The sequence below is a fragment of the Chinchilla lanigera genome, unplaced genomic scaffold, assembly GCF_000276665.1.
Source record: "Chinchilla lanigera isolate Chin_1 unplaced genomic scaffold, ChiLan1.0 scaffold00017, whole genome shotgun sequence".
Taxonomy (NCBI): Eukaryota; Metazoa; Chordata; class Mammalia; order Rodentia; family Chinchillidae; genus Chinchilla; species Chinchilla lanigera.
In genome coordinates this window covers 126,038-152,319 of record NW_004955418.1, presented here as the reverse complement: position 1 = coordinate 152,319, position 26,282 = coordinate 126,038, and the positions used below count along the sequence as shown (strand labels likewise).

Here is a 26,282-nt window from a genome sequence, read left to right as displayed (position 1 = left end):
CTTAAGTGTATTTTTGTTAGGTATAGTATAATCAAGAATTTTATTGGATGAATAAGATTTTGTGTTTATGTTTTCAATCTTGTTCTCCCCTACCCCCAGAGGTGGTACAGAATCAACAAGATATGCAGTTCAACTTATCAATGCACTTATTCAAGATCCTGCTAAGGAACTAGAAGACTTGATTCCCAAAAATCACATCAGAACACCTGCCAGCACCAAACCCATTCATGCAAACTTCTCACCTGGAGTAGGTACCACAGCAGCATCCAGCAAAAATGCATTTCCCTTGGGTGCTCCAACTCTTGTAACTTCACAGGCCACAACATTATCTACGTTCCAGCCTCCTAATAAACTTAATAAGAACGTACCAACAAACGTACGTTCTTCTTTCCCAGTTTCTCTTCCCTTAGCTTATCCCCACCCTCATTTTGCCCTGCTGGCTGCTCAAACTATGCAACAGATTCGGCATCCTCGCTTACCTATGGCCCAGTTTGGAGGAACCTTCTCGCCTTCTCCTAACACCTGGGGACCATTCCCAGTGAGACCTGTGAATCCTGGCAATACAAATAGCTCTCCAAAGCATAATAATACAACCCGTCCACCTAACCAGAATGGGACTGTCTTACCCTCAGAATCTCCCGGATTAGCTACTGCCAGTTGTCCTATCACTGTCTCTTCTGTAGTTGCTGCCAGTCAGCAACTGTGTGTGACTAATACCCGGACTCCTTCATCAGTCAGAAAGCAGTTGTTTGCCTGTGTGCCTAAGACGAGTCCTCCAGCAACAGTGATTTCTTCTGTGACAAGCACTTGTAGTCCCCTGCCTTCCGTCTCCTCTGCACCTATTACTAGTGGGCAAGTTCCTACCACATTTCTGCCCATAACTGCCCCTCAAGCACAGCTTTCTTCACAGAAGATAGAGTCTTTCTCAGCCATGCCACCTCCCAAAGAGAAAGTCCCTGCACAGGACCAACCTATTCCAAGCCCGTGTACCCCATCTCCAACTGCAAATGGTTGCAGTAGCTCTGCCAGCAACACTCCAGGAGCCCCAGAAACTCACCCATCTGGTAGTCCCACTCCTCCTTCCAGCAACACACAGGAGGAGACACAGCCATCCAGTGTATCTGATTTAAGTTCTATGTCAATGCCTTTTGCCTCTAACTCAGAACCTGTTCCACTGACTTTGGCATCACCCAGATTTGTCGCTGCTGATAATCAGGATACTAGTAATTTACCTCAGTTAGCTGTACCAGCACCTCGAGTTTCTCATCGAATGCAACCCAGAGGTTCTTTTTACTCAGTGGTACCAAATGCAGCTCTACATCAAGACCCCCAGTCTATTTTTGTTACAAATACAGTTCCTCTAACAACACCTCAAGGCCCACCAGCTGCAGTACAGCTTTCTTCAGCCATGAACATGATGAATGGTTCTCAGATGCACATAAACCCAGCAAATAAATCTTTGCAACCTACATTTGGACCTGCAACACTTTTCAATCATTTCAGTAGCCTTTTTGATAGTAGTCAGGTGCCAGCCAACCAAGGGTGGGGAGATGGTCCACTGTCCTCACGAGTTGCTGCAGATGCCTCTTTCACGGTGCAGTCAGCGTTCCTGGGTAATTCTGTACTTGGACACTTGGAGAATGTGCACCCTGACATCTCCAAGGCCCCTGGCTTCAGACCACCTTCCCAGCGGGTTTCCACTAGTCCGGTTGGTAAGTTATCATTGTTACTGTGACTCAGAGGGGAGCTCTCATGGCCTAACTTCATCTTCCTATATGATAAAGCCTTTATTTTGTAACTAATACTGCCTAACCTTAAAAAAATTAGTGTCATAAATATTAAAGACCCTTTAATCAATGCTAAATGGGCAAATGAAGTAACTGTAGGTAATCATACACAAAAAATAAGCTGCTTTATATTCTATGCTTTCTGTCCCTCATAGTAAGGAGGCAATACCTTTTATCAGTCCATTTTCTTGGAAATATAATATAATCTGGTGTCAGATTATATTAATATAAGGGATTCATGTGATATGTTAAGGATTCCAGATTTATAGACTTTCTAAAAATTAAAGTGTTTACATTTCTCAGATTTAAAAAATTGAAATTTCAAGGTATTTAGGTATCAGTACATAATTTATATTACTTCATGGTACTTTATATTGTTGGTATTAGATGCACCTATTTGAAGAGCTCCAGTCATTTATGGCCCTTTAGAAAGAACAACTTAGATTTAGCTATTGATTTCTTAAAATCAGAAATTAGCTGCTGAGGCAATATAGGAAAGATACAGATGGATTTGAAGCCACCATTGGCTTGGAGATATTTGGAGAACCTGTTTTCCACATTTGAGCCAAATATTAGTCCAACATGCACTATTCTGAATAATAAATTAGAAAGGTAGCTGACCCAGAGCATGGCTAAGAGTGGGGATAAGAAGCACTGTTGCCTCTTAGCAATTTTTTTTTTGGAGTCAGAAAACTGCTCCATAGCCCTTGCTTTTTCCTAGTTATAAACTGATCTATGGTGTTTAAAGTTATTTGAGAGTTATGGATATAGGATAGGTTTAACTTTCATTTTAAATACGTTTCCACCCGGCATGGTGGCACATGCCTGTAATCCTAGCACTCGGGAGGCTGAGGCAGGAGGATCGTTGTGAGTTTGAGGCCAGCCTGAGCTACAGAGTGAGCTCAAGGCCAGCCTGAACTGCATAGCGAGACCCTGTCTCAAAAAGACAAATAAATAAATAAATAATGTTTCCATTTACTTATTTTTTCAGGAAAACAATATCATCTTTCAAATAGAAATACAAGCCTACCCAAGGCCATCTATGACCTAAAATATTCTTTTCTACAAATAGGCATCTATTGTAGTAGTACATTCTGGGAAACTAGTAGATAGTTTCAGAAGCTCCAGGGTGAAAGAAGTGTTCATTGTCAGTGCTCAGGCTGTGAGAAAAATTCATCATCTTTGACCTTTCCTCTGGGGCCCGGGATTAATCAGCTTGCCCTCATACCTTAACTACCCATGTGGTTTCTTTTGTATACAGTCCCTTTCATGGAAATACGGTCCTCTCTTAGTCTTCAAGTAAGATATAATAATACTTGCGATGGGGATGGATATGGAAAAGTTAAAATCATATAGCTGCTGACAAGAGTATAAAATGATACAGCCACTTTGGAAAAAGAATTTCACAGTTCCTCGGAAAGTTAAATAGTAGGAGTAGAATTACTGGATCATAGTGAAACATATGGCCCAGGAATTCCATTCCTAAGTGTACTCAAGAGAAGACATACCAGAGATGATCAAAATATATGGTATGTGTTTAAATTTAAAAATTTTTATTATAGGAAAAGACACTTTGCCATTAATCCCCTCACTTTAAACACAGTCATTCTCATCATTCCTGTCACTCTCTGATTCTGGAAGTCCTCTTTTGTGTCTCTTTACAAGGTCTGATCCAAAATATGGTGAATACTGCTGCCAAGTGCCATCCAAGAAAAACATTATAGTATTTGTAAAAACATTATAGTGTGTCCTTACCCACTTTATTTACCAGATCTAGTACCCTGTGACTTCTGGCTCTTCCCCAAAATCAAGAGGATCATGAACGATAAAAAATTTTGACAGTTCAGTACATATTGAGGCAGCTGTAACAGCACAACTAAAGATACTTATGAAAGAGGACTTCAGAACTGCTTCAGAAAGGGGCAGGAATGATGGAATAAAGTGTTCAAAGCAAGGGGAATAAAATATATTGAGGGAGATTAATGGTAATGTTTTTTACTGTAATTTTTAAAACTTAAGTAAACATTCAAATATTTTTCCATCATACCCAGTATGTCCATACCAAAACTGGTATACAGTTTGGATGCAGTGGCATGCACCTATAGTCTCAGCTATTTGGGAGGCTGAGGCAGAAAGATCATTTGACATGAGTTCCAGAGTAACCTGGCAACAGAGTGACTGCATCTCAAAACAACAGTACATGCTGGAGGCCGAAGCAAGAGGATTTCTGAGAGTTTGAGGCCAACCTACGCTACCTAGTGAGTTCAGGCCAGCCTGAGCTACATAATGACCCTGTTTCAAAAACCACAGAACAAAGAAGTAAATAAATAAATAAAATAAAGTGGGATACAAATATTTATAGCAGCTTTATTCCTAATAGCCAAGAAGCAGAGACCCAGTGTCTATCAACTGATAAAATGTGATATATCTGGCCAGACATGGTGGTGCATGCTAATTTTAGCTACTGAGTGAAGAGGGCTTGCAGGTTCAAGGCCGACCTGGACAACTTAGTAAGGCCCTGTCCCTGGGTTCTGTCTTCAGTACCACATAAGCAACTGATAAATTTTTTTTTTTCTGTTTTTGTGTCTTGCTTGTTTTTAATGTTTTTATCTTGCGACAAGGTCTTGCTAAATTGCCCAGGCTTGGCCTAAACTTGCAGTCTGCCAGCCTTGACCTCGCAGAGTGCCAGGAATATAGGCAGAACATTTTCTTAATTTAGCAGGTAAAAGAATTGAGAGCCAGGGATATGGATCCACAGCACAGCACCTGCCTGGCAAGCACAAAGTCCTGAGTTCAATTCCCAGTAGCCCTCCAAAAAAAAGAATTAAAGTTCTGATTCATGGGGGCTGGGGATTTAGCTCAGCGGCAAAAGCGCCTGCCTGGCAAGTGCAAGGTCGTGAGTTCGGTTCCCGGTACCGGAGAAAAACAAACAAAAAAAAAGTTCTGATTCATGATATACTCTGGAGGAACTTTGAAAACATTTTACTAGGTGAAAGAAGCCGGTCACAAAAGACTAAATACTGTATTCCTCCATTTACATATGCCCAGAATAAGCAAATCTACAGACACAGAAAGCAGACCAGTGGTTGCTTATAAGTGGGAAAATGGGGATGTGAGTCATTAGCGAGTAAGAGGTGGTGGGTATGGAGTTTGTTTTAGAGGAAACAGAAATGTCCTAAAATTGACTGTGGTGACAATTACTCAAATCTGAAATAAAGTACTAAAATCAATTGAATTTTATACTTTCAATGGGTAAATTATATGATATGTGAATTATATGTCAAAGCTCCTGGTTGGTTGGTTGGTTGGTTGGTTGGTTGGTTGGTTGGTTGGTTGAGACAGGGTATCACTAAGTAGCTCAGGCTGGCCTTGTGCTCACTGTGTAGCCTAGGGTAGGCTTGGAACTCACGGTAGTCCTCCTGCCTCAGCCTCCCACGTACTGAAATTACAAGCATGTAACACCGCATCTAGCTCAAAGCTATTTTTAAATGATAGGGGAATTAAGTTGTTGAAGAGCTGCTTGAGAGAAGTTTTCACAATTTTGTATGTTGTTAATAACTACTTTTTCCTGAAATGGGCGCTTAGAATCCTTTTCCAGACCTTTGCCCTCTTTCCCCAATACATTCTCCAGAGAAAGCAATGGGATTTGAGAGGACTGCTAAGTTCTGATTTATATAAACTAGCCACAAACTTTTTGGGGGTGTGTTTTGTTATTTTGGTTTTTTCTGAAACAAGGTGTCACTATACAGTTCAGGCTGGCCTTTAACTCACTGTGTACCCTAGGCTGGCCTCAAATTCAACAGTGCTCCTTCTGCCTCAGCCTCCTGAATGCTGGGATTACAGGTGTGTGTCACCATGCCCAGCTTTTGTGAATTGTGATAGGGTTTGCAATTATTGGTTTTTGTTTATCAAAATACAAAAATTACCTTTAGTTGATAATATGCTTTCCCTCCTTGTAAGGAAGGAAACATTGGTAGATTTTTTTATTAACTCAGCCTTTATAGGAAATAGCTATAATTATGTAGATAAAAAGTATACTTTGAGATTTTCCAGAAGAAGTAATACACATTTTTTTATGGGTACCACTTATCACAATATGCTCTCATCATGTCTACTTCAGTTAAAAGCTTTGCGATTTATTGCAAACATTACCTCAGGTGACTTTGGTTTTTTTGTTTTGTTTGCTCTGTAAGACAGGGTCTCGCTGGGTAATTCAGGCTGGCCGTGAACTCACTATGTAACTCAGGCTGGCCTCGAACTCACAGTGATCTGAGTGCTGGGATTACAGACGTGTACCACCACACCCGGCTATGACTTCAGTTCTGAAACACTGGTTTCACTTTCTTATATTTAGAGTTATGAGGTGATACTCTTCTGATTGTAAGAAGGTATTGGATTTGGCCATACAGTATCACATAAGTGGAGTTTTTGCTGTGATCTGCATGCTTAGACTTTTCATTTTAAAGCTTTGGCTAATCGAATGCCTTGAATCTGTTTTCTTTCAGGGTTACCATCCATTGACCCATCAGGCAGCTCCCCATCTTCCTCTTCTGCTCCTCTGTCAAGTTTTTCCAGCATACCAGGAACGAGGGTTTTCCTGCAAGGGCCAGCTCCTGTTGGGACCCCTAGTTTTAACAGACAACATTTTTCTCCCCATCCTTGGACAAGCACTTCAAACTCATGTAGGAATCCTAGAGGAACTCTTTACAAAAAGTCTTACTGAATAAGTTGTTAACCCATTTGTGTCAGTGAATACCATATTATAGTAAAATAAATAGTATGCAGGTACTCAAGGTTTGTATTGTTGTCATCTCAAAAAATTGTCAGGCATTTGTACAATAGAAACTTGAGAAGGGTCAAGCTATTCTTCTAAACCATGAATGTTTACATTAAGACTTGGCCCATGAAGGGGTAATATGAGTAGTTTAACAGAAGAACTGCCTACGGTAGTTTTGCTGCCCTGTGGGGGCAGAACTGTGAAATAATTTCTCAAGTCTGAAAAAAGCTGATTCATAATATGATCCATTTGGTATGATTTCTCATTATTATTATATTTATCAATGTATTATTGCCCCTTATATAAGTGTTTTTCCCAACTTGCATTTCAGTAGATAGAAGAGATGAAGAGATGAATTTTGAATTAATGGTATTTGATTTTTTTGTTTGTTTAATGAGCATCAGGAGTTAGCCAGTATTGGCCTTTTTGACAGGGAAGACTCCCCAAATCACCTGAGTCCAATTAAGAAACAAAGCTGTCAACTGAATTTCTACAGTGCTTTGCCAACATTTAACCTTTATACCTTATGGAGAAAAGGACTGTAGAAAGGGGATTAAAAGGGAAAGAACTAACAAGTGTAAAAGTGTTTTCTAAATAATAAGCTAAGTATTGTAAATGTTGCCATGTTTTAATTTAAAATGTAAGTATACGTTGTAAGAAGATTATTTAGAATTAGAGTAACGGTAAATGTGGTCTTTTTCCTTTCAAGCCTTGTTTAATTCATCTGGAAAACATTTTTAGACTATTTGTTTATACTTATTATAGGCAGAACTAGTCTAGAATGTCTGTAGAAATTTTATAGTTTTATTTGAATGACCTTATGAAAAGAGAAAAAAATATTGCCCAAGCTACACTGTAGAATAGGTCTTTCCAACAAGGTTTCTCGTAGTCCTGTAGTTTTTTATATGTAATAAAACAATAGAGAAATATTTTGCCACCAGGTGACTCTCCTATTCCATCTGTTTCTTCGGGATCATCTTCACCTCTTTCAGCCACTTCTGCCCCACCAACATTGGGCCAACCAAAAGGAGGAGGCAGTGCCAGTCAGGATCGAAAGATACCTCCCCCCATTGGAACAGAGAGGCTGGCCCGGATTCGGCAAGGAGGGTCTGTTGCACAAGCTCCTGTGGGGACCAGTTTTGTTGCTCCTGTTGGACACAGTGGAATCTGGTCATTTGGTGTCAATGCTGTGTCAGGTATAGTTACCTTACCCTCTCTCTGCAGGGATATCTCAAGTAAGTTGTGGGAGTTTGCTATTAAAACTGGGTTCCTTAAAAAATAAAACAAAGAACTTAGTTCTTATGCTTAACACCCAATCAAGGAAGGGTGTTTATAGCTTTGAAGAATTCAGTTCATTCTCAGTCTGGAAAGTTAGTTGGGGTGATACACAGAATTGATCTGAAATAAAAGGTTCCAGTATGCTTCCTTTACCTCTTAAGTTTTCCAGTGTAGAATGAGACAGTCATTTGAGTGACAGTCACCTTTCAGAGAGATAAGGTGTTTTGGGTATTCAGAGGACTTCATCTAATTTTCTAGGAATTTTTTTGGCTTGTAAAACTGTGATGAGCTAGGTGTGATGGCGCACGCCTATAATCCTAGCACTCAGGAAGCTGAGGCAGGAGGATCGCTCTGAGTTTGAGGTCAGCCTGGGCTACATAGTGAGTTCAAGACCAGCCTGAACTACAAAGCGAGACCCTGTCTCAAAAAAAAAAAAAAAAAAAAAAAGTGTGATGAATGTTTCCTGAGGAATTATTTTCATAAAATTTGGTATAAAGTGGTAATGTTTTATTGTTTTATCTAAGTAAACATCAAATCTTATTCTCAATTCTTGTTTCCAGAAGGCTTATCAGGTTGGTCACAATCTGTGATAGGGAATCATCCAATGCATCAACAGTTATCAGACCCAAGTACATTCTCTCAGCATCAACCGATGGAAAGAGATGATTCTGGAATGGTAGCCCCCTCTAACATTTTTCACCAACCTATCGCAAGTGGTTTTGTGGATTTTTCTAAAGTGAGTTGACAAACATCTTTGGAACCTGTTTGACATTTTGCCAGCCAATGTAGTAACATGTTAAGAACTAGAGTGTTCTGAGCCAGTTCTCCCTTTTGTTTTCATCACTGACAGATCTTATACTCAATTTCTTAAGTGGGTAATGTTGTCTACAGTAGTTTTCCTCAAGCTATCCTAAAGCTGTCCTTATCCCAGTAAAACATCAGAAGGATTGTTGAGTTTTTTGTTCTGTGTTCTGCTGCCACATCTGTGAAGGAGACCTCTGCCGCTCTAAAAGGCTGGCCGTGACCTGTCTGCTCTGACAGCTTCTTGGTTGTCATATATATAGTTTCTTTTCGTTTTTGAGGAGCAGAGGGTGGGGATGGGAATAGGATTTCACGCCCAGGTTGGCCTCAAACTTGCTGTGTAGCCAAGCCTGGCTTCAAACTCATGATCCTGCTGCTTCAGTCACCCAGTGCTGTACTAGGATTCCAGACATGTCCCACTGTGCCTGGCTAGATTTACCTTGTTCCTGCTGCCAACTAATATTACTGCAACTAAAATATGAGAAAGTTGATTGCATCATATTTCCATCAAATATGGGCCATTTTTTGATGGCATCATCTTGGATTTAGTTTTTTTATTTGTTTGTTGTCCTTCTGTGTCTTGAAAAATGTTGCAGATGCAGATATATGTTTGGTCTGTCAATACTGTTCCACACTGTACTTATAAGCTCCTTGGGAGTTCTTTCAATGAAAAGAAATTAGAGTGGTCTAAGCTGGTATTATGGACTGACTCTGTGTAAAATCTATTCACAATTAAACTTTTTTTTTTGTCTTTTAGGGCCTGCCAGTTTCCATGTACGGAGGCACCATAATACCGTCTCATCCTCAGCTTGCTGATGTTCCAGCAGGCCCACTGTTTAATGGACTTCATGGCGCAGATCCTGGTTGGAACCCTATGATAAAAGTTATCCAAAATTCAACTGAATGCACTGATGCCCAGCAGGTAAAATGGGCTAATACTCTCTCACTTTTCAGACTTGTCATGTCACTCCTTTAATTCTGTGGGTAGTGCAAGTTCTGAGTATCAAAAGTCATGACTGACCACCTTGATCTGAATTAATATCAAGATGATGCTGCTAAACATTTTATTTCATGTATGTGTATTCTTCCTAGGCAAAAACAGTGAATTGCCATTGCATTTATATATTCATTTTGTAAATGTCTAAAGATTCCTAATTAGAAATTCCAATTTTTCCTCCCCCTTTTCAGATTTGGCCTGGCACGTGGGCACCTCATATTGGAAACATGCATCTCAAATATGTCAACTAAACAGTTAGAAGGTTTTACTCTTTAGCCTTGTTTGAGAAACCTATGACCTTGGAAGAACCCTGGGGATTTTTTTTAATGTGCCTAATTAAGAAATTTTCTCTGAGGCTTTAGCAATGGAAATTTGATTGCCCATTGTATAAGAACAAATTGATTTCCTATCCACCTGATTATGTTCTCTGGTTAGTTTAGCCATTTTTCAACTTAAGATCAGATGAACTTAGTGCTTTTGGCTAAACATACCGAATGCTACTTGTACGCAGAAGAGAATTAGATGATTACATGTTTCAGCCTTTTAGGGTGGTAAATACATGTATAATTGTTTACATACTTAAAAGGAAAAAGTTGAGTAAATTTCTTGTCATATAGTGGCTCTACTTAATGTAGCCTGTATTAATGTGAAATATTTACCAGAATATTCAATAAAAAGATGAACAGTATTTAGAAGTGGGGTGTGATCCTTTCAGTGGTCATGCAGGTACCACCCAATCCACAGTCATACTGAACCAGACTATTATGCTGTATTTGTAACATGCTTGTCACATTTTACACTTCAGAGCCCTTTGAGAAGGTACTTTTGTAAAATATCTATTTATTTTGTGTTAATATTCCTTGTTTCTTTCTTGTCTTTTCATTTTACACATGAGGAACTTTAAGCCTTAGCAACTGTCTTATCTGACTTTAGCAGATATGCTACTGTTAGGTTTCAACAGTATGTTGACAAGACGTTGGGGTTGGGATATAGTTCGGTGACAGAGCACTTGCCTAGTATGTATAAGGCCCGGTTCAATACCAGGCCGTGCAAAAGGGAGAAAAGGTGGGGGGGAATTAAAAAAAGAAACTTTTACATTTAAATCAGTTAATATTGACAAATTTGAGAACACTAAAATCATGAACTACAGATTCTCTTTGTGCTTCCTGATTTTTTTAAATACCTAAAAGATGTATTTGGTTAAAGGCATTTTAAATTTTGAATTGGGACATAAGAAGGACATGACTCCTGTTATTCTGTTGTACTGTTGAATCTTCTTAGTAATGTTTATAAATATGTGACTAATTCTGGGCTTAGTTCCACGGCCCCAAGTATGAAAAGCCAGTATGTTTAACAAGCTAACCACAGGAACACTGGAATAGGTTGGCCAAACAAAGGGTATGCCAAGAAGCTGATGCAATAGAGAAGGAGAAACTATCCCACTGAAAGTATAGTCATCAACCTGTTTGTACTTTATTTTTTTTGTTTGTTTGTACTTTAATATAATTGAATAACCTGGTCTTATGCATAATAATATTAAAGAAGAAAATAAAAGATTTGAGGCTCATAGAAGGCAAAGAAGGGTACAAAAAATAAATAAGTTTGATTGATAGACAGATAATAGAGATACATAGATAGATAACTGTACAAGCAACAGCACTTTTCTACTCTCATACCAATCAGAATTCTTAATCTTCTCTGTCCAGGTCCTAAAGCAAGCACCAGATCAGACATACTATGTTTGTTCTCTGTTAGACATAAACATTCCTTAAACGGATTTCTTATTTTCTATTTTTAATGAATTTGGAAAGTATCACAGTGTTGACTTTGTGGTGGTCAATGTTTTCAAGAGGCTACTTGACTCTTAAGGGGAATAAAGACACTTTGGATCACTACATGTCTATATTTCCACTTACAAGTAACAAAAATAATCACTTAAAATTAGTGAAATGAATGAAACTATCCTTGAAATATACACTAGTGAGTAATAATATTAAGTAAATCACTCAGAGGGACAAAAGGGTAAGAATTGTTCTATCATAACTATAATACGTTTGAATTGTCTGAAAGAACCCTTAAATCTGTATTCTCTACCCAGAGGACAAAGAACTAGAAATTTTATCTCAGATCAGAAATTAGAATCCATAAAGAAAAAGGAAGGAGAAACCCCTAGGATGATTAGGCAGAAAGAGGAGTTATACAGTAGAAGTAGTTCTTTAGGGTACCCTCCTCCCTTCCCTCTTACGAGCACTGCTTCCTTTCTTTCTGTTTGGATCCTGGTAGCCTACTCCCAATCCCATTTCGCCTGCTATAATTTCTTCTTCCTCTGCCTGCCTCTTCCTGGCATTACTTTACTGCCATTTTACCAACCTGAACATTGGATAAAACCTAGCTCAGGTAAGAACTTAATTACTTTCAAAATATACAGGGGTTATGGGGGTGGGGGAGGCAGAATGGATACAGTGGAACAAGAGTCAGAAGGCTAAATTTTATTTTTCTTTCTTCTGCTTGAAACTATATGACTTTAGGCAAGTCATTCTAGGCTTCACTTAAATGAATCTTCTAGTTGTAAACACAGATTTTCTTCTTTTTTCTTATGAATGAGAATGTATGGCATGGTACTGGAAACCATTAGATTGTTTACAGTGCTATGGTTTGATTCTGATATGGAATCGAAAGGCTGCTATTTTGAGAACCAGAACTGATTTTGAGATTTTAGTGGAGGCAGAAGAAAACCTTGCACATCTATAGTGAGCCCTCAAGTCATTAAGAACCATCCTGCCAAGGCACAGGTCAGACTCCATGAGAGTAAGCATCCTTTCAAGGAATAAAACTATCATCAAGCTTTCTGGATCCACTGTTTCAGGTAGTCCTCAATGTAATAAAGTTCTACCACCAATAAAATTACTGACGTTTTAAGGTCCTTTAAACCTGTTGTAGCTACAGTGTATTGACTTGCCCTTTTATAGGCCAGTCTGCTTTCTTCAGTCCCTGCCCTCAAAGGGGAAATCCCATCACCTCAGCTAACCAGACCGAAGAAGAGAGTTGGACAACCAATGGTGGCCTCTCCTAACCAGAGGTAAGAAATCTCAGGACATGGAACTACAGTTTCAGTCTGTTTGTGTAGATTCTGGCCAAACTGTCCTCCTAACCCCCATCCTGGTGCACAAGGGGACCATCCTTAGTTTGAGTTATCTTGTATGAGGGGAAGAACAGATCCTATGACAGTTTCAAGCCAAATAGAGAATACTTGGTGTACATGGTTCTGTCCCACTGTTGAAGACCTTTGAACTACATTGTCAGCCCAGGAAGAGGCAAACAAGAGGAAAACAGCTTCTGAATATCCATCCCGCCCTCTGACTAGTGAGAAGCTTTTCTACCAAGAAGTTCAGCTGGTCATGACATCTTCCCAGTGAACCCTGTCCAGGGGGTGGGGGAGCTTGATAACATTACCACATTTTCTTGTTTGTTTTTGTTTTTGTTTTTCTTCCGGTACCAGGATTCGAACTCATGATCTTACACTTGCCAGGTAGGCGCTGTGCCGCTGAACTAAATCCCCAGCCCCCATTACCACATTTTCTATTCGCCCTTAATGATTTCTCATTTGCCAAGAGGCAGATACCTTCGCCTTTACTCTCTCCTATAGGAAATGAATGAGAAAAAAGGTGGTATTAAGGGTTAAAATTTTCAGTGTGCTAAGAGCACCTCCAATAGAGGACATAAGTTTGGGCTTTGAGGCCTGTTTTGGAAAAGAAGAGCATAAATCAGATGATCCGACTACAAACCTATCTTGTGCTTCCTTTTCACTTCTTTTATCTTGATGGTTTGTGAGTTCAAAGCAGTTTGCCTAGTGGCAGAGATAAAGCAAGGCTAGGCATAGATGTATTTTTTTAAGCTTCTGTATCTACTGAATATTTAGTTTTATTCTGATCTAAACTTATTCCTTCATCCATATTTCATGGATGAGTCTAGCTTTCTCTCTAAACTACCTATATTCAAGTTCTCTGGCCCTTACACACTACATCTCAAAAAAAGTTGGCTGCAAGAAGTATTCATTGTAGTAGTAACAGTAGTAACTGCTACTGTTACTTTGTAGTAGAGACTAGTAAAAGGAAGGCCTTACTCCCACATCGATGATTCTTGAAAACCTCCTACTTCTATTTCTTACTGTTCTTTCTGGGTCATTTTAGTGAATCCTCTTCCTTCAGTAAATATTGATGTGCTCAGGCCTCTTCTTCCACTGTACCTTCTCCCCAGATGATCTCATCCCACACTGTTAGATTTTATTCAGATCTGAAGCACCAGCCTAGAGTTCTCCCCCTGAACTTCAGCTCAGTGTTATCCAGCTCCTTACTGAACTCATCTGGGCATTCCATACCAGGTTCAGTCCCCAGTGTGATATGCTTTTCTTCTTGCCTTCCTATGACGTTAGTGCTCTAAACAAGTTTTTGTGGTTCTGTGAACCCGTGAAGGCAAGCGCTTTACCACTAGGCCATGCCTGAAGCCCTATACTAATGTTGTAGCTACAAAGATTCTCAAGCCCAAAGATTGGGAATATCGTAGGGCAGAGATGGCGAACCTTTTAGAGCTTTCAGTAATAACAGCTGCAGCACGCATAGCATAGATTCACCACCACTGCCCGTTAATAACTCACTTTGTCATTCTCTGTGTATCTGATTCACCCAGTTATCTCCATCCCTTTAGCCACTGTGCTTTTCCCATATCCCCATCCCCCACCAAAGCTGAGTTACCAGAGGACTCTGTCTGCTCCCAAGCCCTACCCTTTTGCACTGTGAATACACTTCATTTAGGCCTACACCACTTTGTAAGAGGCTTAAATACCTTTTTTTGGAACAGTAAGATATACACATCCTTGCTACCTGAAATATGATTCTCAGGACCTGTGGCATCTGTATTACCAGGGATTGTATTTAAAAATCCTCAATCTTAGTTGGGTGCAGTGGCACACCCCTGTATTCTCAGCTCTCAGAAGGCTGAGACAAGGATCGCCACGAATTTGAGGCCAGCCTGGGCTACAGAGTGAGTTCAAGGGCAACCCTATCTCAGACAAAAATCCTGAATCTCATCCCAGACCTACTATATCAGAACTATCAATCTAACAAGATCTTCAGGAAATTTAACGTGCATGTTAAAGTTTGAGAAGCACTAATTCATAAAACAATTTCTTGCTTCAAGGATCAAGCAAATCACAACAGGAAAATCTGATGAAGCCAGAACTAAGGTTATATTGATAATGTATGCATACAGGCAGGTGGCCTTTAATTTGGATATGGGGAGGAGGATGCTAATTTTGAGGAAGCCACAGAAGACAACTGGATGAAATCAAGATTTTCAGTGTCTTTTTTTTTTTGGCGGGGGTGGGGTGGGGTGGATGGGTGGTTTTTTTTCCGGTACCAGGAATTGAACTCATGACCTTAAGCTTGCCAGGCAGGTGCTGTGCCGCTGAGCTAAATCCCCAGGCCCGTTTTTCAGTGTCTTATAGGTACTAGACTTAGTAGTTAATTCTCTCTAGTCTATCATATCACTGTGCCTACATACAAAAAACCCAAGGCGGTACTTTCTGACCTTCCTTTCTATAAAGTATCAAGTCTCCTCAACCCTACCCTTCCTTAGTTTTTTATGGCAGCTCGAAGGGCAGACCTCCCCTCCATCTTGATGTCTCAGCTGCAGCCTCCCCGGCCCTCGGCTTTTAATCATCCTTTAATTAATCTAAATATCACCTTTTCAGAAAGCCTTCTGTACTCCATGACCTTCCCGCTGTGCTTAAGATCATCAGAGCACTTTCCATCCTGTATTGCACCTGTTTGTTTACTGTGGTGCTGGGGACTGACGGGGTGTGGCACATGCTAGACAGGCGCTATGTCACCGAGCTGCACTCCCAGGCCCAGTCGTGTATAGGAGGCAGCATATGCTGCGATGAAGGGTCCCGACTCTGGAATCAGATAACACTGAATCTCAGCTTCCTTCCCTCCTACAAGATGTGCGACTTTGAATAGAGACTTACCTCTCGGCTTATTTGCTTCGTTGTCAATTGATAGTGCTTAAGTGTACCAAACTGCTGAAGGAATGGGGGGAGTGCAGCGCAGCAAGGGCGGCTGACCCAGCACCAACGTGGGGACAATAACCGGCCGGGCTGCTGAGGCAGATAGACTGTCAAGTGTTGGCACGGGAAGATCTGAAGGCCCGGGCAGAGCCTGGGACCTTTCCCCTGCTTTTCCGCAGACCCGGGCTAACTTGCTAGCGAGTAGGCGGGACCGTCGTATTGAGTGACGGCGGTTGACCCGCCCCGGGCGTGACGTCTTCACAGTGTTGTTGCCTTCTGCCGCACGTGGTCCGTTGAGTCCGCCTGAGACTCAAAGCAGCGCCCCGCTCTGCGGCATCCGCGTCCGCTTTCCTCCTCCTCGCACCCGCAATGTCCACGTCCACAAGCTGCCCCATTCCCGGGGGCCGGAACCGGCTGCCCGACTGTTACAGCAGCACGCCAGGGGGCACGCTGTACGCCACGACCCCAGGAGGTCAGCGGGCGGGGCTGGGTCCTCAGAGGAGGGCGAGGGGCAGGCAGCGTGCTGCTACGAGGCGCGGGTGGAGGCGTGCGGCCTCGGACTAGTCCGCAGGCCCCTCTGGAGGGTGTCACTTTGGGGAATGTGTCTGAAGCCTAAACTAAGTTCCCAAAAACCTGAAAGTAGTAGCACAACAGTGCCTTGAGCCTACCTTCTGGGGAACTCCAGGCTGTGATTCTGTACTGTGGGTTGGGTTCTGGATGTCCTGCGAATGCTTGTTCCCCCTACTGTACTGTCCTGGGAGTGGGAGCTTAGGCCCCTACGGAAAGGGCCTCTGGGAGCCCTGGATCTTGAGAAGCGGTTTGAGCAGTTGGGGGAAAGGGCTTTGGGTGTGTGTGGCCACCTGCTGGCTGTTTGGTTGGGCCAGCAGCCTAGGATCATGAGCTGCTGGGCTCCTGACCCAGGTTCCTGCCACGTGGGTGGAGGGGAGGGGCCCTTTGGGGAAACTGTGCTGGCCAGTTTCCTCTTAGGCTGGGCTGAGGCTTATGGGACTTGGGAGGGGTCAGAATAAAGTGTTCCAGTGTTTCACAGGGTAAGCAGGGTAAGCTCCTCCCTGCAGGAGATAAAAGCCTAGGTGGCAGCCCTGGATGAAACACTTAATTATTTGGCTTTCTGATTTGAGGCTGGACTGCAAGGCGTCACTTTGTGACCCAAAGCAGAGAAGCTCCAGAACACTAGAGGAGCAGCCTTGAGTACCTGAGCTCAGTTTAGTGCTTCTCTTAAGAAACAAGCCCTGAAACTGCCCCTGCCTGGACTGACTGTAATGCCCTACCTGCTTTATGGTGCTTAGATACCTGGTTAGGCCTGGAATTGTCAGTGCTGGACAGGGGTGTAAGATCCTTGCTAAGATCCTGGCTGGGCTGCAGAGCAAATGTCTTTCGAAACACAGCCAATGTGACAACCTGAACTGTCAGCCCCCAAAAGGCCCTGTCTAGGACCCTTGTCACCTGTGTATCCTATTTTGTGACTCTTACACCAGCCCCTACCACTCAACAGGCACCAGAATCATCTACGACAGAAAGTTCCTGCTGGAGTGCAAGAACTCACCCATTGCCCGGACACCCCCCTGCTGCCTCCCTCAGATTCCGGAGGTCACAATTCCAACTGTCCCACCCTCCAAGCTGGAGTTGCTGAAGGAGCAGAAGGAGGCAGAGGAAGAGATACCCGGTAAGGAAAGCAAGAACTAAAATTAAGAAATGCCCAGCCCTTGAGTTTAAATGCCCTTGCAGAGTGTGGGCTCTGTTCCAGGAGGGCTTCTTGCAGATACTGGGCCTGCAGACCCTCAGTGCAGCAACTAGTTTTCCTTTTCTCTCTCCAGATGATGCACAGTTTGCAATGGACATCTAACCCTGTACAGATGGCCGTGTGTGTGGAGTTATAGAGGGATCCCTGTGCCGCCGCTGCCACCACCTCTTCCTGGGGTATTCAAAAGCCAGCTGGCCTCTTCTAGTTGGGAAAGGGGTGACTTAGTTCTGGGCCTCCTTTAATTCTGAGGCAGCTAGACCATGGATGGGAGCTGGCCACTTACCAGGCCCTTAGCTCTCTTTGGTCTGTGGGTACTCATCCCAACCTCCAGCCCTCCGTGCTCAGGGCTGGGACTCGGGGAGAGAGTGTCACTTTTGGGCTGCTTAGTAAACATTCAAAGAAATGTCTTGGCTCCATTGTTCTCAATGCTGATCTCACCTCAGCCACAAAGCTGAGGGCTCCAGCAGACCTAGTTAAGAGGCCCCAGATCTGTTCCCAGTTCCCACTGGGCCCACTTCCAGCAGCAATTACTGCCTAAGGCAAGCTACAGGAGTTGCCAAACCATAAACAGCAATAGCCTATCCTTCCAGCTGCTGTTCTTTTGAGGAAGCTGCCTTCCTGAAAATAGGCCTCCCTTTTCCTGTGGCCCCTCTTTTATCCATTCGTAAGCAGGACCCCTGGAGGAGTAATGTGGTACTTTTCTTCTTCAATTTATATAGCAGGCACTGGGCGTGGTAATGCACGTCTGTAATCCCAGCACTCGGGAGGCTGAGACAGGAGGATTGCTCTGAGTTCAAGGCCAGGCTGGGCTACATAGTTCAAGGCGAGCCTGAACTGCACGGTGAAACCCTGTCTTAAAAAGACTTCCCCCGCCAAAAAAGTTTATACAGCAGATATCCCACTCTAATTTTACTCTCTAGCATCTATATACCTCAAAGATGATATAGTGAAAAAAGGAGTCTTATCTGGGTGTGGTGGCACACACCTGTAATCCCAGTACTCAGGAGGCTGAGGCAGGAGTATCACTGAGTTTGGCGCCAGCCTGGGGTATACACAGTTCAAGGCCAGCCTAAATTACATAGTGAGACCCTGGCTCAAAAAAACAGAACAAAACTCAAAAAGGAGTACTTTTCTTCAGGGCAAAGTCTCCCTGTGCTATCTGGGTCTGTTCTGATGCTGGGATGATATCATCTAAAGACAGGGGTGTTCCATATAGCAGCAAATGTACTCTTCAGTTTAATTTTGAGAAAGTTGCAGGCAACAATCTGGCCAAGCCCAGCAAGGCTTATAATGAGTGGAGGGAGGGAGAATAGAAATTCACAGGGTATGGGACAGTTAAGATCAGAAGGAACCAGTTTGCTGCCCAGTGCCCACCATTGAGATGTTTTTTATTGAAATGCACGTTATAGTTACAAGTGACCTCCCTGTAGCCCAGGCCCAATGGGACAGTCTCTCTGATGGTAAAAGGGAGCCAAGTGAGAAAAGACCTCCCGCACCAAGGCCTAGCAGATGGTGTGAGTCTGGGGAACCACCAGGATTATAGAGCCTCTTGAAAGCCTGGTATGGTCTGGTTCTCAGCTGCTACCTCAGATTTCTCTTCATTTGTCTCTTCCTCTGAAGACAGACTCCTTTTTTCTGCGATTAATCTTTTAACTCCCACCATCCACTGACTGACTTCAGTCACATGGTCAACCATGAGTGAGCGGTGGATGTCATCTGCTGCATCCCACCGATGGCTTGAAAGCTCTGAGGAGAGAGAACTTGAGGAAGCAGACTGGGATAAAAGAGACAGTAGCTTCCATGCCTCTCTTCCCAGTAAGTCACAGCTGCAGTACCTGTTCAGCTCCACCAACTATGGCAGTACCTGGGACTTCCAGGACATTAAGGAACTCACCCATACCTTGCACCAGTAGTGCCATCCTCTTCTTTACAGGAGTTGACAACTTTCCTCCTGCCCACTGTTCCTGTAGCAGTGCCAAGCGTCGGCTGATGTCATCACATACCTGCTTCTGAGAGACACAAGGCCCTTCACTCAGTGCTGCCAGCCCAGCAGGGGGATGGGAAGGCAGCACCTCTTGGGAAGCACCTACTTTCCATGGCCTGGATCTCTATGCTAGAGTTCTGATTCTTTACACAAAGGTTAGAGGCCCCTACTGAGAACCTGATGAAATTTATGGATCTCCTCCCAAGAAAAAGTGCAGATATGGCTAGAATTCTTAAATCTCAGCGACTTCTTAGAATCTTATCATGCTACTTTACAAACAAGGAAACTTAAGAATTGAAAAGGTAACATTACAATGTTACTTCCTCTTTCCTTGAGCCCTTGCTTCCAGAGAGCTTAGGAAACAATAGGTAGAGGCTACTCTCTCCCTTGCTGAGCACAGTATATATTCTCTGAGCCCAGTTAGGAGTGTGTTCTCTGAATGACCTGAACGTACAGAAAATCATGCTGCTATTTTTACTAATGAGAGCTGAATTCAACTCTTACTCCTGTAAGCCTCTACGACTGACTGAGATGTTCTATGAAACCTCTTGACATCCTATGTTCATTTTCCTGGGAAAGCCTTAGCAGATTCTGAAGGGGCCCATAACTATAAAAGAATTAGAAGCCATTGCTCAGAGGGTCTCTCTCTCCTTTGGAAGCCATAGCTGCATCTGGCTATGGATAGGAGTACTCTCTGCCCCTGGAGTGCCAGGGCTTACCCTTGTGTGGCCATGGCAGTCCTCCAATGCTTGTTCCAAAGGTCTCAGCACATCCTCTATCAAAGCCTCAGATTCAGTGACTGGAAAACCCATGGGTTCCACATTGGAGGCAGGGCAGCTCCCCACAGGTGGGAGCCTGAGGGCCTTACTTGAAGGAGGTGGAGGCCCCATTGGAGGGGGCCCAGAAGTCTCTGAGGTAGCAACTGAAAAGGTAAAGCAGAATTGAGCAACATGGCTTAAACAGATAAGAAACCATTCTAAACTCACTTCTGCCCGGCGTGGTGGTGCATGCCTGTAATCCCAGCACTCATGAGGCTGAGGCAGGAGGATCGTTGTGAGTTTGATACCAGCCTGGGCTACAAAGTGAGCTCAAGGCCAGCCTGAACTGCATAGCAAGACCCTGTCTCAAAAAGACAAAAAAATAAAATAAAATAAAATAAACTCACTTCTAAGCAGAACTTACTCTATGGGACAACTCATTTCATTCAAAAGTGGGTATAAAAGCTGGGTATGGTGATACAGATGTATAATTCCAAGGCATGGTGATCACAAGTTCAAGGAGAGCCCAGGCAACTTAGTAAGACATACCCTCACCCCACCCCCAAAAAAGCCTGGGGATGTAGCAAGGTGGTAGAGTGCTTGTCTAGCATACAAGATGTTCTGGGTTCAACCCAGGACTAGCGGGGAAAAAGCCAGGTGTGGTAGCACATGCTTATATTCCCAGTATTCCAGACTATGGCAGAGGGGTCACAAATTTGAGTCCAGCCTGGGCAACTTAGTGATGAGCAAGACCCAGTCACAAAGTAAAAAGGGCTGGAATACAGCTCAATGAAGACACTGGGTTCCATCCCAAGTACTGTAAAAGAAAAAAAGTATATAAAATCCCTATTATACAGTTTTCCAGGTACCAAGGATAAAAAAAACAAATGGACTGGGTTCCTGGCCTCAGAGAAATTAAATTCTAGAGAGAGAGGAGAAAAAACACAAGAATATTATCAAATTATGTGCTACAAAGAGACTGCGAAGAAGAGGAACAGCGGGAATGAAAGCCTTCCCAGCTCACCTCAGCTCATGTGATCTGTGTCCTCCAACAAGTTATTTGTAACCTCTAAACTTGGGTTCCTCTAACATAAAACAGGGGGTTACAACACTTCAATAACGACTATGAATATAGATGCAGCTGACAGATTAGTGTGCAGCAAAAACTACTCCAAGTTAGAGTTTTTATTGAGTTGAGAACTAAGGGATACAATAAATCCATCTATAAAGCGTTGAAAGAACAAGTACTGTGTAGAGGTAAGAGCAGTGTTCAAAAGGCAGGGACAGTCTTGTTCAAGGGGAGAAAAAAGGCCTGTATGGCTGGAAATTACTAGCATTGAAGAAAGTAATAGGAGCTGTTACTGGAGAGATTAAGCACAGGATCCAGATCCGGAGTTGTTTGGTTCTGACCTAAACAGTCCTGAGAAGCCCCCACAGGTTTATAAAGCCCCGGGGTAATGTGACCAGACTTACTTCTGGTTAACAGAGGAAAGAATGCTGGTACTGACTACGGTGGAGGAGGAGAGGAAATGGAGTTGTCTGAGATTTTACGTAGGAGGAGGTGCAGGGCAATAGCATGCGGTGGTTGGGGGTGAAGGAAAGGAGTGAAGAAAGTGAAGAAAGACTGGAAAAGGAGAGGCAAGAACATTTAGGTGGGCTGGGGATATAGCTCAGGGGCACGGTGCCTGACTGGCAAGCTCGAGGTCCTGTGTTTGATTCCCAGTATCAAAGAAAACCTTTTAGGCATCATCCTCTGTAAGGATAATTTATGCATTAATAATCTGCCCTCTGGTTACCTGACCACTGTTACTTCTCTATGATCACTTTGTCCCACCTTTTCATTCCCCTTTGTTTTGCTCACAGTACTGTATCACCTCCAAAATCTGATCATCCCTTCTTCCCACACTTCCAGCTCAACTATTCAGATTTTGTGAGGAATTAAATATCAGTCCCTAGCCAAGCAAGGTGGCACACGCCTGTAATCCCAGCACGATGAGGCTGAGGCAGGAGGATTATTGTAAGTTCAAGACTAGCCTGGGCTACAAAGTGAGTTCAAGGCCAGCCTGAACTGCACAGCAAGACCCTGTCTCAAAAAGACTAAATAAATAAATATCAGTCCCTTATAAATACTTTCTTTGGAGACAGGGTCATGCTACGTAGTTTACACTGGCCACAAACTATGTAGCCCAGTCTGGCATCAAACTTGCTGTGATGTCCTGCCTCAATTTCCTGATGCTGAGATTACAAGCATGCACAACAGCTCCTTTATAAACTAACACACACACACACACACACACACACACACACACAGCCCCCTCATCTCGCTGTCACTCTCCCCCCACCGCCGCCCCTTATTAAGCCATTCTACTACTTAGACCATTGCCTGCACTTGTAAGGAAAAACAGAACCATGCTGTGACACTTTATAATTTAATACTTCCCATGGCCACAGATTTTAAAAGGTGCGCCATACTCCCTCATTTTCCCACTCTTGAAAATTATTTTTTCATCTTCCTACTGTCTTTCTATATCTGACACTGCCTTATGTTTCACTATGAAAACATTTGTCATCAAACAGGAACTCTTATCTTCCCAGCACCAGTTCTACTAACCCACTACATCTCTGGCTACTTTCTTCCTCCTCTTACAGGGCAAAGGTTCCTGCTGCTATCAAAGCCATCTCACTGCTGTAGTCTGCAAACCAGCCTCTCCTGTCTTCAGGCCCCCCTCCTGCAATTATCCCTTTTCTCCTGCATCATCAGTTCTGGTTCTCTACTGAGTTACTCATCAGCATATAAACATTCTGTAGTAGATACAGTACTGCTCAAGACAACCCTCCCTTCACACCATTCCATTTTCAGACACTCTACTTAACAGAATTTCTTAAACGAATTGTCTGTAATTATTCTGTATTTTTCATATTATCTTCAGCCATTCCAGCTGACTTTGTTTTCACCAAATCCACAGACACTGTGCTTGTTAAGGTCATCTTAACAATTGCAGTGTTTAAAAAAAAAAAAAAAAAAAAATTGCAGTGTTTGCCAAATGTAATGGTCCCTTTCTTGCTTGACTTTGCAGCAGCATTCTTCGCTGTTGAGTCATTTTTATTCTCTCATATTCTTCTTTGGCTAGTTCTCAGTCTTCTTTGCTGACTCCTTCTCCACACAACCTTGAAATGCTGGAATGGCCTAGGACCTTGTCTTGGATCCTCTTTAGGCAACTATTCACACTTTTATGTAACCTTATTCAAGCCTATAACATCAAATATCCATACGAGTGTGACTATTTCTCTAAGTGTAGCCTAGACTTCTCCCAAAGATAGCCCAAACTAAACATTATCCAAACCAAAAGCCTCTTTCCTCTCTCTAAAAAAATCTGTGTCCCCCAATCTGCTATCAGAAAGAAATGAAAGTTTTATCGATTCCTCGTCTGTCATTCCTTTCTCCATAACATATCCATCATCCAATTCCTACCACCCCTATGGCTACTATCCTCATCAAATTATTAAATCTTGTCTATATCAACACAGTAATTTCTTGACTTATCTTTGCATTTCTTCCCCCCAAAAACCTTGTTTTCTGCACAAGACATTGATTTTTTTTCGAAGATGTGTATCAGTCAGTGGTTCTCTAAACTGGGGAGACTTTGCCCCTGAGGCTGTCTGGCCACAGTTGGGTGGGTGCTACTACCATATAGTAAGTAGAGGTCAGAGTTTCTGCTCAAAAACCTACAGGACAAAGACAGTTCCCCAAATAGGAATAATCTAGACCTATATAACAATAGTGCTGAGGTTAAAAACTATGCCTTATATCAGCGATGGCAAACCTTTTAGAGCTTTCAGTGACACAAGCAGCCCACTGCAACACAGCACACATGCCACAGGTTTCCACCACTGCCCTGTATCATTCCTTTGCAGGGGAAAGCATGGAGGCATGCTGAAAGAATGAAACCTGAGACCCTTTGGGAGGACTACAGCTTACTTACTGGCCTGGGAAATTTGGAGGTGGGGGGATGCACAGGCAGCATTTAACTTTTCAGTGCCTTCCAACTTTAAATAAATTAAAATACAAACTCCTATCTTGGTGTAACTTACTACACTGTAGCCATTTTGTTTCTGTAGTCTCTGAAACGGCCAAATGTCTTCTTATTTTAGGGCCTTGGCACTAGCTGCTTCTCATGCCTAAAATGTTTTTGAGCCTGATCTTTGGGGGAGGGGGCTGAATCTTGGGCCTCTGCACTGAACTACGTAAGTCCCCAGCCTTTTGTTTTTGAGACTGTCTCCTTACAAAATTCAGGCTGTCCCTGAACTCACTATGTAGCCCAAGCTGGCCTCAAACTCGTAGCGATCCTCCTGCCCCAGCCTCTCTGGAGTCCTGGAATTACAGGCGGGCACCATCACTGCCGGCCACCCCAAGTCCTTTTTAAATTTTTGAGACAGGATTTCAGAGTCATTCTGTTACCCAGGCTGGGCTTGTCTTCCTCCTGCCTCGGCCTTTCTCAGAGTGCTGGGATTTTTGCAGGCTGACTTAATGCAGATCTCAAATGTCAGCCCCTCAGCTCATTTTGTTACCTAGTAACACATCACCCGGGTTTACTTTCCTACAAGCCCTGTCACCAATTTATCTATTTTCAACGCTACAGTACAGACTTCATGAAAACAGAGATCATTTGTCTTTCCCTGTTTAGTTTGCCCTCTTACGTGCTTAGTAAAAAATACTGATTGAATGAATGACACATTAAGTATGAAGTGCTTACTACATACCCAAGTAAAGACATAAAAACATACATATACCACTATGAGGCTTTGGGAAAAGGTCTAGGTTGGATAAAAAATTCAAAGTAATATAAATAATTTGGGCATAGTCTCGCTGAGATCACACAGGATGAAAACATAGGCTACTTTTTAAAATCAAAATTCCACTTACTGACCTGAGCAGCAGAAGGGAAACTCAGAAAAGCGCCTGCCCTGACCTCCTTCCTGGGATCCCAACCTTTCCTTATGGAGTCCTGGGAGGAGGAAAACAGGCCCTGGAGACCAGCCTGACCGTCGGCCCGCCCCTGCCCGGCGGGCGTTAGCGCATCGGGACCCCACGCACCTCTCGGGGATCCATCCTGGGGGGCGGCGATCCTCTTGGTGAGCGGCGTGCGCTTGGGTCCGCCAGTCTGGGTCTGCAGCCCGTAAGAGAACTGCGGCGGATCATTCCAGCCGCGCTCCTTGTTGCCTGCAGAGACAGGGGAAGTGTAAAACGAGACCGACCTGCTCGAAGGCTGTATCGGGGTTCAGGGAGATAGGCGGTGCGCCCCCACCCCGCTGGCCGCGCCTCACCCGGCTTCACGTACAGCTCCGCCATCTCCACTTCCGCACCGCCAGCGCGGCAGCGCGTCACTTCCGAGGCGGCCGCTCCGCGTTCTCTGCCAGCCGGGGCTCCGAGCGCTTGAGGCGGGGCAGACTTACAGCCGCCCGTCTTAGGGCACCGCACCATCTCCCTGTGGGACTAGGTATCTCCTTCAGCTAATGATCCCCGGGGTCCTGGTCACAAGGCACCAAGCGAGGGTGTTTTTCCAAGGAGCTGGTGCTCCTAGAGCCCTAGTCCAATCTCTGTCCGGTCTTTCCCACTTGTTCTAAGGTGCAAGTTCAAGCCTAAAACCTCCTCCTCCCCGTGTGATCTAGTGAACCCCGACCTCTGGAGCCTCATCTCCGTCCACTGCCCTCTAGGCTTGCTAACTAGTTATCTTCCTTCAAAACTTAGATGTCAGCTCTTCAAGAAGTTTTCTGTGATGTCTTAGGCCACTTTGAAGTGTCACCCGAGCTCCCAAAACCCTTTGAGACTTTCTAGTTGTCCTACATGTTATCTTCTATCTCCTTTGCCTCCTTCCGTCTTCTCAGTAATACCGTAAAGGTGGGATTCGTATAGTCCCAATGCCTAGCTTAATGCCTCACGCAGAGCATAGAAATGTTGAATGAACTAAGGTCAGACTTCCATCACATCCATGCCCTCAGGTGACTACTGACAGCCACCAACACCAAGCACACACCTCACACAGGTTATGGCCCCCAGTCCTATCCCAGGCCCA

The 26,282-nt window shown here is 43.4% G+C and overlaps 2 protein-coding genes across 10 annotated transcripts in view; one reads left to right on the top strand and one right to left on the bottom strand.

The window, feature by feature from the left end:
* LOC102006032 (ankyrin repeat and KH domain-containing protein 1) overlaps positions 1-17,869 on the top strand; it is a 124,809-nt gene extending 106,940 nt beyond the window's left edge. For 4 of the 8 annotated variants that reach the window (XM_013512893.1, XM_013512895.1, XM_013512890.1 and 1 more), the window contains 8 exons: positions 100-1,712; positions 6,293-6,469; positions 7,506-7,760; positions 8,403-8,578; positions 9,401-9,565; positions 12,610-12,719; positions 17,218-17,388; positions 17,540-17,869. In XM_013512893.1, the coding sequence (XP_013368347.1) occupies positions 100-1,712; positions 6,293-6,469; positions 7,506-7,760; positions 8,403-8,578; positions 9,401-9,565; positions 12,610-12,719; positions 17,218-17,388; positions 17,540-17,543 (2,671 nt within the window). In that variant the 3' untranslated portion in view covers positions 17,544-17,869. Of the gene's footprint in view, positions 1-99; positions 1,713-6,292; positions 6,470-7,505; positions 7,761-8,402; positions 8,579-9,400; positions 9,566-9,831; positions 10,329-12,609; positions 12,720-17,217; positions 17,389-17,539 lie in introns of those variants that run through there. The other 4 variants (XM_005382032.2, XM_013512892.1, XM_005382037.2 and 1 more) reach the window with 4 other exon arrangements.
* Positions 17,870-18,821: 952 nt separating this feature from the next.
* On the bottom strand, positions 18,822-26,209 carry Sra1 (steroid receptor RNA activator 1). 2 transcript variants are annotated; one of them, XM_005382026.2, is made up of 6 exons: positions 25,534-26,209; positions 25,304-25,429; positions 25,137-25,214; positions 20,170-20,372; positions 19,367-19,475; positions 18,822-19,212 (listed from the first exon to the last, which is right to left on the bottom strand). In XM_005382026.2, exons 1-6 carry the CDS (start codon positions 25,688-25,690, stop codon positions 19,004-19,006), a joined length of 882 nt encoding a protein of 293 aa, XP_005382083.1. In that variant the 5' UTR covers positions 25,691-26,209; the 3' UTR covers positions 18,822-19,003. The 2 variants fall into 2 exon arrangements, with proteins under 2 accessions (XP_005382083.1, XP_005382084.1); XM_005382027.2 differs by lacking the exon at positions 25,137-25,214.
* Between the last annotated feature and the right edge of the window lie 73 nt (positions 26,210-26,282).

Coding starts and splice junctions, on each gene's coding strand:
- Sra1 (XM_005382026.2), bottom strand. CDS start 25,690: ATGGTGCGGTGCCCTAAGACGGGCGGCTGTAAGTCTGCCCCGCCTCAA. Junction 25,215..25,303: donor CCAGGATGGATCCCCGAGAG/GTGCGTGGGGTC, acceptor TCCTCCTCCCAG/GACTCCATAAGGAAAGGTTG. Junction 19,213..19,366: donor GATGGCACTACTGGTGCAAG/GTATGGGTGAGT, acceptor CTCTCTCCTCAG/AGCTTTCAAGCCATCGGTGG.